At 46.5% G+C, this 11,434-nt stretch overlaps 1 protein-coding gene across 3 annotated transcripts; it reads right to left on the reverse strand.

Annotated features, from left to right (window-relative positions):
• Window positions 1–190: 190 nt before the first annotated feature.
• onecutl (one cut domain, family member, like) lies at window positions 191–11,068 on the reverse strand. Of its 3 annotated transcripts, none has more exons than XR_001310967.1 (4): window positions 10,690–11,068; window positions 8,933–10,319; window positions 1,821–2,406; window positions 191–986 (listed from the first exon to the last, which is right to left on the reverse strand). XR_001310967.1 is itself a non-coding variant. In XM_014017703.1 (3 exons), exons 2-3 carry the CDS (start codon window positions 9,978–9,980, stop codon window positions 2,096–2,098), a joined length of 1,359 nt encoding a protein of 452 aa, XP_013873157.1. In that variant the 5' UTR covers window positions 9,981–10,319; window positions 10,690–11,068; the 3' UTR covers window positions 191–2,095. The 3 variants fall into 3 exon arrangements, 1 of the variants encoding a protein (XP_013873157.1); XR_001310966.1 differs by having other exon boundaries at window positions 1,106–2,406; XM_014017703.1 differs by having other exon boundaries at window positions 191–2,406.
• Between the last annotated feature and the right edge of the window lie 366 nt (window positions 11,069–11,434).

Raw genomic sequence — 11,434 nt, forward strand, 5'->3', positions numbered from 1 at the left:
CTCCCCCCCGGATGGAACTGAGCAAACTGGCAGAAGAGCTTGGCATATGGGGGGAACAGTGAGTTCACACTGAACTGGACATCGACATGAGTTTCTGCACTGGGGAGGGGTTCGGGTGAAGGAAGTGGTGGTCACAACCATGCATGTTTAGCCAAGCAGACACACAGCAGCACACATGGAGGATTCCCACTCCCCTGGGCCCCTGGACCCCAAAGACGCACACCTCCGGGTGACGCTGGTCTGAAAATGACTTTACAAGCAACTTCTAAATCCATGGGATGCCACATCGTCTTTGTCACTATTATTATTCATAGTATTATTAATTATAAATATTATCACAACATTCAAACAAGCTTTGGCCTTGGCATTAAGATCTGACAGCAGAGACATTTGCAAGAGTAAAGAATTCCCCAATAGTCTACAAAATAAAATAAAAATAACCAAAAAGGCCAGGCCTTCAGGATCGAGAAATACGCAACATCACTGGGTGGATCGGGTTGGACTGGGTTTGGATCGGGTACTGGGTTCAGGGATTCAGGCCGTACATTCAGGGAGGCAATGGTAATCTTTGGTATTACGATGGGATTCTACAGCTAAAAGTGCCCATCAGAAAAAAGTCTTAAGTTTCACACAGACATACAGAGCATTGTTAAATAAATACTTACAGTATATAGATAGCATAAATAAATTACCAAATAAATACAGAAAGAGAAAAAAGGAAAATCAATAAATACACAAATACAGAAATAAATAGCATGATCAGGTCAGTAATTGCATTTGAAATGTTCTTGGTTTGATTCATCTTTTGGTTATAAGGAGGCGTGTTAAAGCCGTTCCTTCGTGGACCAAAAAAAAAAGACCTTGTACGTCAGCAGGGCTGAAACAAACTGCCCCGCACTTCCAACGTGGTTCTATAAATAGATCGATGTGCTTGAAATCTGTACAAAAAGGGCAGAAAGAATCACATTCCTCCATTTTCTAGACATCTGTAAAAAAGAAGAAGAAAAAAAAAGAAAAAAAGGAAAAGGTTTCAGAACGGAGCAGAGGTGTGTGTTGACAGTTTACTTTGGAAATGATTCGAAAAAATACTAAAACGTCACTGTACACTTCGTCAGGTGAACCTCTTCCCTTCAAAACCTTTCTGCTTCTTTTCTGTGGCTTGGTCTTGGTGTTATAAAATGGCTGTGGAGCTTTTCTTTGGAAGCTCAGCGAGAGTCTTAAAGCTAAACGGTTGCATCAACAAGTCTGTTTTGGCGTCCTACTTGTGTTTATTGATTTTGTCCCGGCGTACGTCGAGATGCACTGTAGATCCCCCTTGAAACCTCTGATTAATTCAAGATGAGACCATTTTGACAAAATGCCTTAGATGCTCTTGGTGGTTAATGATTGACGGCTGGGATTTACAGACGCTACAGAACCCTCCTGATTATCCCAGGCTCCAAACTTGAAACAGCACCATACAGTCCAACACCAAGGAAACACATGCTAAAACAAAAAGGGAATTAAAAAAAAGCCTTTTCTTCCTCTTTCACCTTGATTCTCGAGGAAAAATAGGAGGACTCGGGGTAAAGGTTAACATCTTTGGACAACGGTTTTCACGTTTGATTAAAAACAATGGAGCTCTCCAGACGTGAGCAAACTTCACCTCTTGATTCTTCAGGTTTGGAGAGATGAAAAATAAATTTGAAGGTACATCAAAATATGCTTCCTCCTGATTTGTGATACCCTCATTGTCTCTAAAAACTACACAATCAAAATAACGCAATGAGATGGCGTCTATGTAAGGGTGTGAGAGTGTTTGAGTCAAATCATCTGTGCACCTTTTGTACAAGCAGGGCCTCGCGTCCCGCCGCTGGATCACTCTGGGCTTTGCCTCCTTCCATTTCAAAGAGGCAATCAACTTTGGTTTGGTGGGGGTGTGGGGGGGCTTCATCTTCATAGAATCATCTCTAAGAGCTGGCTCCGTCGCTCCTTCTAATAACGAGGAGGACATGTGTAACGGCTGATCTCCACTCAGACCAGTCTATGTGCCTCCTTGCTCCCTCCCGTGGCGCGCCCTTCCCGGACGGTCTGGGTGGGGGGGGGTGGGGGGGGGTCACGCAGTGCTGCAGGACACTGCGGACGAGGAGACGCTGGAGCCCGAGGACCCCGTGGAGGAGGGGCGCCCCTCGTCCGCCCACTTGTTGAGGTTGCGTCGGCGAGCGTTCATGAAGAAGTTGCTGACGGTGGAGAGCTCCAGGCCCAGCTGCTGGGAGATGGTGACCTGCAGCTCCTTGGTGGGCCGGTGGTTCTCCCTGAAGATGGCCATGAGCGTGCGCCGCTGCAGGTCCGTGAACACCAGCCGGGTGCGCTTGGGGCCCTGGTTGCGCTCCAGCTTGCTCTGCTCCTGCTCCTTACGCTTGCAGGCTGCGGGCACACGGATGAAAGATGCATTAGAGAGAGAGGCAGGGGGAAACAGGTTAGCTAACAGACTGGCTGGGCTAACTAGGACAAATGGATTAAGCTGAGAGAAAGTGGATTTGTTGAAAGAAAACAGATTAGCTAAGCAACTTTGATTAGTTGAAAAGAGATGAATCAGCAGCTTGTTTCATTGTGCAGTAAAGGAATCAAGATGTTCAATCTTTTCACATCTTGTTGCCAGAGCGCTGCTGTCGGCTGCAGCTGATAAAAGCAGAAGAAAACGTTTCAAAACCACAGCTCTGATGTTTTTAATCATGCTGTTTTTATTCTTTTTTTATTGTTATTTGAAGTCCTTTCTCTTTCTTTTAGATTTGGCCTGGAAACAAAGTGTGAAATCTGGTTTGGTTATATGTCTTCCAAAAAATATTCCTCAAAAAACATAAACAGATGGTATGAAAATATATTTGTTTGCAAAATAAATCTGTTGGAGTTCTTTTCAGCCGCGTTTTTTTTTCCAAAATGAAAAAACAGATTTTTTTCATTCTTTTAACCTTGTTTAGATTTGAATCTGTTTCACAGAAGATGTTAACATTCATCAGCTCTCGTTAAAAAATGTGAAAGTTGTTGATACTTTACCAGTGCACACAGGGACTGAGGTGAAAAAGTCCTATGGTGATTTTGTTTTTATTAGTGTTACGTGCATTATTTTCCGGGCTCGTCTTGCATACATCAACCACAGAAGAAGAAACCCAAGGTCTGGGTTAAGCGCCGCTGCAGCCACAGCAGCCTGCTCAATTACATAATCAATATTAGCTCATGAAGAGGGGAAAAAAAATCTGGAATCAAAAAATAAATAAAAATGAAACGAGAAAAAAAATTAACCTGCAGAATGAGGCAGTTTTGTTGGGCAGGAATGAGAAGCAGCCTGAAGTGTGTGGGCCGAGCAGCAGATCCATTTTGAGCCTCAGACGGGTGTTTTAAATTCAGGCTGCATGTTCCCTCTGCATATCCATCGCTGAACCCTTCACCTCGAACACGCTGTAATTCTGTATTTACAGGAAACAAAACACCAACCTCTCTGCCTTTGTGTACCGAGCCAACTCCCCACCGCCGCACCCCTCCCCTCTCTTCCCTCCGTTCATCTCCTACCACTTCCTCTTCCCTTCAGTGAACACTACAGCATCATTAGTTTCACATAAAAGTCATTTACATGTGGTGGCAGCGAGTGAGGAATAATCACTTTAGGTGGAACTAATTTATTTTCTGTTTAGGCGGGGTGACGTCAGGGCCGAGGAGAAACAAGCAGAGGCTGCTTTGCCCACGGGGTGTTTAGAAGCCTTAAGTGGACTAAAACATATTTGGGGGAGTCCTGCAATTACCTAAATGCACACTTTTAAGAGGTCTCAATCAGCGCTGTGTGGCTGTTGGGCTGCTGTTCTGCTGACCGTATCAGATGTGTTTCCAGGAGTAAGCAGTGGAGAACGTGCACAACGCACAGCAGTGCAGCACAGGAAAAAAATACAATTTGTAACAAGGTTTTTTTAAACAATATATAAACATAATGAAACATTTATCAGTGGATTATATCTTACAGCTTAAAATGTGCAAAAGGTTACTATAAATATTAGAGAATAAGATATTCAGGCTTTTAGAGCTCAAATTTAACACTAAGGGTGGCTCATGAAGGGCGTATTCAATATATATTAATATATTTCTGTAATTAAAAATTCAAAGCAAGGCTCTCTGAATAAGAGGTGTAAGTTGAACAGAATCAAATATCATGAAAGCCAATTTCCTCATATCAGGATGCAGGGTTCCAGTATATAAATAATATTTTTTTTACAAATATGATCTTATGAGAATAAAAGAGATGCTTTAATCAACTGGGCAGTAATTAAGGTTCACTGTAAATTAAGACACTGGAGTTTCAGCTGACTCTAAATTCCATATTACAGTGTTTTCAGATTTTGGATAAAAACAACATAATAAAAGTTTTATAATTAAATTGTAGCTTTTGGTTTTGGTGGGGCCCCCCCTGGACTATCAGCAGCCTTCACCTGACCACCTTTTTGAAAGCTTTCTGGAGACACCCTGACCCAAACTTTAAAGAGAGATGATGGTTTTGTGTTTGTTTTTATTAAAAAAACAACCTTTTTCCAGTGTTTTTCTATGTATTTGTTTAATTAAATATACCTTTTTGGCAAAGTTCATATCTATAGATTTTTTAATAACTGAAAGAATTTTGCTGAAATGTCTTTTTGTTGTTTTTGCTTCACTTAAGAAAACACAAAACTGTTTTTGAATCCTTTCTATTGGCTAAGTGACTTCCACAGATGGCGCCATCAGCTACAGAAATCACCTTAATTTTTCATATTTCCAAGTCCAGCAAACACAGACTCCATCCAGCTCTCACATGTTATAAGATTACACTTTATAAACCACTGATGCTGATTTTTTTTCTTTTTTTTTTAACTCTCATACCAGCTCTGACACATTGAATTGATTGGCTTACAGCTCCTTATTGAGAAAGGCATCAGGGCTGCTGCTGGTGTTTACTGTACGGCCGAGCCTTCGCTCCTCCAACTCACACTGGCAAATTTCTCCCATTAGCAGAGTGCTTGAGAAATGAGCGTGACCTCAGAGCCGCCTTTCCCATTTTTACACAAAAGCGCCGTCACAACATCTCCGGCGTGGGACCCCTGGCCTGAGAAGCTGTGTTGTGTGCACCTGCGGGGTTTTTTGATCGCAGCTGAGCTTCTGAAACTGAAGTACTGGAGCAGGCATGAATAAATCTGGTCATGAATTCCCTGCAAACATTCAACTCCAAAATCATTATCTGAAGGAAATGTTTGGACCCTGGGATGCACTCCTGTCAACTTGAGATTACAGGGGCCTGTTAGCTTTTAGGGCATCAAGAGCTCGTTTGCATTTCTGAGAGTTATCGAACCACGTCTCATTAAAATCTGAACAGGCCGAGATGTCAGCGGCATGTCAATATCACCACGAGTGAAATGATTTTTTTGGCTTTTTTTTCCAAATGCTACATTTTTCACGGGTTTTACGCCACCTTTACCATCGATATTTGTGGGCTGGGGGTTGGGGATGTAGGTGTGTGCGCGCTCGGCTCGTGTAGTAATGAAAGGAATGACATGATGGTGCCGAACAGCTTGCTTGTAGCGTGGATTTATAGCGTGTCGGAGGAGCCGCCGCGTCCTGCTGCTCTCCTCCTTCTCCTCGCCTCCATCTCAAGCTCTCCGCCTCACAGACGATCGCGACCATTAAGTAAATGCTTCCTTATGCTGTAATCATGTGTAAAAGGCTCACAATTACCATGCTATAAATTCCCGGCACCGGGGCTACTCCTGCAGATATAAATATTCCCCTATAGGCTTCTTATGATCGTGGGAACAGCCCCTAATCATGATGTATGCCCCCTGTCTTGTGTTGCTGAAATGTGATCGAAAGTCCTTTCCCTACCCCCCGGCGTCTAAACCTACAACCCCCCTCCCAGCCAGAATCCACCCCCCCCTCCCTGTCCTCTCCTTCCAGCCCCCGCCCCTCCATCCCCAGCCCACCCCCTGCTGATTTCTTGGGCCAGGGGCTGATAGAAATTATTGATTAAATCTGTGCAGCTCAGACTTCTCGACCCACAGAGGCTGGTTAACCCCTTCGGTGCTGGGATTGGGGAAGCTGGAAGAGTCAAATTAATAAAAACAACAAGTAAAACGGCGACGCCGTTCACTTGCTGCACGGCAGAAGCCATGCTGGACCGTTAGCGAGCCCTCATATGCAAATGGGAATCAGTTCTGACCTTTGAGCCTCGCCATCCGAATGTGAACTGTACACAGCGAGGGGTGGACGAGGCTTTGTGGTGTTCACAGCTGTGGGGGTGGTGCAGGCGATGGAGCCGGCACGTAAACCGCATTGACCTTTCTTTTTCATTCAGACCTTTAGTCAAGGGCTTCGGCCATCATCTTTAAAGTTATAGTCTCTGATCGCCTCCTTGACTTTAAGTGTCGGAGCACGGCTGTGTGGTCTTTATCCTGCCTCCTTCTTCGACTAAATCCTGATCGCCTCCTCCACAGCCTGAGGTTGGCTTGAAGATGCATCTCATATACAGTGCAGTAATCCACAGAGCGTGAACACAAACGAGATGCTGCAGATAAATCCGAAGGATCACCTTCTCCGTGTTTTGCAACGTGTCTCGGCACAAAGACGGCGGTTTGAAGAGAAAATGGCAGCGACTGCATTCCATAATTACAGTGCGTCGAGCTTCAGGGAGAGCAGTGCGGGTCTCCACAGAAGAGACGTGGTTATGGAAATAACACAGCGCTTCCGGCTGACTTTAAAGGGCCTTCTATGTATTTAGGCGAGTGCCGCATTAAGGAGGATCATCTTAAAACTTGAGGCGTGGAGCGGAGAGCACTTGAGCTGTCTTCAGACTAAGGAGCACAGGGCACCGCGCATTCTAATTCCAGTCTCGATTTTGCCGATGCGGCCGAGGTGTGTGTGGGCAAAGCGTGCTGCTCTTTCCCATGGAAATCAATACAGGCTTGTAATTAAACAAAAGGGGGTTGGCCGGGAGTGGGGGGGGGGAGCACAACAACCCGCTTCGGAAAGTAGGTTACGTAGAAAAGTGCCGAGCTGTCTAAATTGTGGCTTTGCCAAGAACTAAATATGCACTTTTTGAGTGTGTGGGAGCAGAGAGAGAGAGAGAGAGAGAAGCAATGTCAAGCATTAAAACACTTCTCTGTGTAGGCTTTAATTTTTTATGAGTCTGATTGATCGGCTTCGCAGACATGGCGCACTGACTCGCTGAAATAATGTTGTGTTTGTAAAGATGAAGAAAGGGGACACCGCAAATAAAGGCGAGTGACTGGATCTGGATTTCTGCTCGAAGGACTGCTTCATCACGATGACTGTGTTTTCTTTAGGGGCGAGCAAAAGATCATTTGCATCGAAGCCATCCACTCAGGCTCGCGATGGGATTAAACAAAGCGGCATTCTAGCCAAATTACACGACAAAAACCCAGAGATAACTCATCTTCAGATAAGAGCTTTGGCCATGATTGCCGTGACGTTTCGCTGAATGGAGGATGTACACATGTGCTCTCAGAGTTGAACAATCAAAGATCAATAATTGTGAAGGGATTGCAAGAGTGCACAATCATTACCTATGAACCCCATTGTGTTGTTGGGCTTAATCAGTGGAGCTGCTGACAGAGAGCGAAGAGCAGTGATGAAGCGGGCAGGCTCGTACACACGTACAGCTCACAGACCCCTGCAGTGAGCACGCCACTGTCAGACACACACACACACACACACACACACACACACACGGTTGTCTACGCTCGTCTCATATTACTGTGCTCACTTGGGTTTCTTTCTGTGCTGCGTGTATCAGATGGGCCTCCAGGTCCCTGTGGAGGGACGACACTGTAACACGGCACTGTACAGCGTGCTGTCGTGCTTCAGTCCTCGTCCCCGAAGAATATTAAATGTCAAGCAGCGAATTACAATGTGCCTTTCAACAAAATAAAAATCTTTACTCTTTGAAATCTGTACAAATACAATCAAGCCAGCCTGCTAATTCCCCGAGCATCACTAAACGGCTGGAACGTTTTCCTTTAAAGATTGCAAAAAAAGAGTTTAAACTGCGTTGCTTTGTCTGATCAAATCATAAAACACACACATTTTTTGGAAGGACTGAAAACAAAACCAAGAACTGTTGCAAATTCGTTTCCACTCAAAAGGAGAGCATAAACACGATGCATGCACCTGCAGTTAGGCAACCATTTCTGACTTTTTTTTTTTCGCTTCCAAACTCCACAAAGCTGCGAGGGGCTTCCCACGAGCAGAACATTTGTATTTAGTTCCACAGTAATCGCCTCGGTGACGATGTTGATAAAAGGCGTCTGGCAAAAGCTCAAGTCTAATTTGCATCAGGTGCCTTGCCAAGTCAACTTCAGGCAGGCGCTGAGCAGATCTAAATCACTGCTCAAATTAATCAATCGCTCCAGAATGGCATATCTGTTCAAATCATTTCGTGGGCTAAAAAAACGATTAAATTGCCAACCGCCGCTCAAGTTGATCTTCATGCTTCATTTGAGATGAGGGCAAATGTCTGAGGCTTTTTTTTCTATTTTTTTTTCCTGGAGCCACTGTACAAATCAATAGGTGCTGTTTGGGAACAAAGTAAACAAAAGGACAGAACACATGGCCCTGTTTTTGCTCAAACTGTCCTTAATGTGCTGCGAAGTTCTTATTATCAATACCTGATGAGATTACAGATGAACCAGTTGTACCTGCTCACAGTGAAGAGCAGAAACATCCGCATGATGCTTTTGCTTTTCCTCATGTATGAACCTGAGCCGCATACTGATCGCTGAAGAAAAGAAAATTTTTTGGAAGACATGGAGAAGGCTGGTGTTTGGGGAAAACAAGGGGGGAAAGTGTGTGTCTGTTGTTGTGCTTTCTGTGTGAAGGTGAAGGTGGATGTGTGAGGCATACAGAGAGCAGAGACCGAGCTTACCCTCCAGCCGGAGCGAGGCCATTCTTTGAAATTCGGGTTCCTGCAACCAACGAGACATCCTCTTGAAGGTCTCGCGGCCAGACTTGAGCTTGCCCCAGGGCTTGGGGTTCCTCAGGAGGTCGGACAGCGTGCCCTGCGACCTGCAGAGGACCCTCTCTGCGAAGATGGCCTGGGGGATGCTGTACCTCTTCAGCTCGGTGATGATCCTCTGGGCCACGTCCCTGGTGTTGATCTCCTCCCCGCCGCCGCTTCCGCCGCCCTGCGAGCCGGGCAGCATGCCCTCGCCGGGCGAGGACGCGGTGGGTGACGAAGAGTGGAGGTGCTCGCCCATCTTGGTCACCTGCTGGCTTGGGTGGTGGTGAGGCTGGTAGTGCTGGCTGTAGATGTGAGGGTGGTGGCTGGGGTTGTGCTGGTGGGCCTCCATTTTGTTCAGCTGATGCCCGACTGACACCTCGCCTCCTCCCAAGCCTGGTGGGGACATCTCTCGGCCAAAATCTGACGTTCGGCAGAACAGGCTCCCCCCGTGGACGTCGTAGCCGCCGTGGAGCATCTGTCCACTGCTCCCGTTGGAGCCATTGCCCAGACCACCATAGCCGTGCATGGAGGATCCCAGGCCCGAACCCGTGGTGGGGGGTGACAGACTCTGGGTCATGGCCAGCTCCTTGCCGTACGGGTTGTAGAAATTGGTGCCGAGGCCTCGATCCTCGCGCATGAGCGTGAAGCTGCCGATGACGTTGCTGACGGGGAGGCAGGGGTGATGGTGGTGGTGGTGGTGGTGGAACTTATCATCGAACGGCTGCAGGGGGGTGAGGGTAGTGTAGGTGCTGCCGGCGCTGGACGGGGAGTCGCCGCTGTAGCCCAGCGCCGACATGGAGTGGTCGTAGCCTGGCGCGCGGGGCTCCGGCTCCAGAGACATGGAGGAGCTCCCGAGGGAAGGCCTGGGGAAGGCAGCCGAGAGGTCCCGCGAGTGCAGCATGGCCCTGCCATCCTGGCTGTGAGCCAGATCCGAGTGGCTGTGGAGGGACATCTCCCCTAGACCCCCATCCATCTTCAATTTCAGCAAATAAAAGCGTTTTTTTTAATGCTGTTGCTGTCCTCTTGTTATTGTTGTTCAACAGCCAGGCTAACAGTCTGGAAGGTCTCTTGTTACACCAGACTATGGATTTATTGATTTGTGAATTAATTGATTTCCGGGCTTATGGGGTGTCTAATTAATTATCTGATAACATTAAGTACTGTCTTCAAACTCCCTCAAACTCCTAGAAAACAAGTTTGCAGCAGCATGAGGAGTCCGGATGGTTTATTTTATTCTCACTTGTGCATCTGAACGCTGTTTGTCTTTGGTGCTCAGCTGTTCTCCGGCAGAACAGCTTTGTGCCTTTTGTGCCTGCGGGAGACAAGAGGCGCGCTGTTACAAACCCTAATCTCAAACTTCCACCATTAAAGACAAAGAAAAACAGCCGCATTACGTTTCTCCAGACTTCATTTTACGCACATGCGTGGTAAACAATAACAATAATCAGAGCCTTTAGGTAAATTGGGCTGAAATAATCAGCGGGACGCACAAAAATAAAGACACGAGACTTCGACATTTGCTCCTTACATGATGTAATTGAAGATTTTATGCGATGTTGTTATTATTTAAAGTTATAAATGAGCTCCCGCGTGGTGAACGCTGCAAATCAGCGGTGCGTTTTCTACTTTATTGGCAATTAATTCACTGACTGAATCGTTTCCGAAGAGATTCGTCATCCTACCTTTTTTTTTATCCACTTCTCAGAGCGCGTCCGCGGCTGCTGTCCGCCCTGCGCATCTCTCCGACCGTGTGTCGCCGAGCAGACCTACACATTCACACAATTGGTCCGGCTGCGCCCCCGGGGTGCTACATTCACCGAACCACAGCGCGCGCACAAAAAATAGGGATATAAAAATAATAAATAAAAACATCGGTTACTGACAAACCTCACGCGCTCCCTCCCCTTTTTCCCGTCTCCGTTTTTTTCGAGCTCTGCTTCAGACCTTTTTTGGGAGAGAGAGAAAAAAAACAACAAATCTCCACGAGCTCCTGTTTTCACTCTGTGTTGGAGCAGCTCTCCTCTTTTTCTTTCATTATCTCGTGAGATTTTCCTCCTCCTCCTCCCTCTGCCTGCCACTTCATCGATCTCACCACAGCCCCCCCCCCCCTCCACCCTCCCCCCGGCTCACATTGACTCCCAGCTTTCAGTGCGTCACGGCCTTAAAAATCTGACAGATGTGCGATGAAATTCCTGCTCCAATTAACCCTTTTCTCTCCGGGGTGGGGGGATGGGATGGAGGAGTGGGGGTGCGGAGGTGGAGATGCTCCTTTTCTCATAACCCCACAGGTTAAAGCTCATCCTCCTCCTCCTCCTTCTTTCACGCACAACTTCTGAATGATGCGCGGACTTCCCGCCGTTCATGGCGTCTAATCATTGAATGTTTACATTTGTCCTTTTATGTAAACAAGTGATGCTGCTGATTTTG

This window comes from Austrofundulus limnaeus, unplaced genomic scaffold (genome assembly GCF_001266775.1).
Source record: "Austrofundulus limnaeus strain Quisiro unplaced genomic scaffold, Austrofundulus_limnaeus-1.0 Scaffold175, whole genome shotgun sequence".
Lineage (NCBI taxonomy): Eukaryota > Metazoa > Chordata > Actinopteri > Cyprinodontiformes > Rivulidae > Austrofundulus > Austrofundulus limnaeus.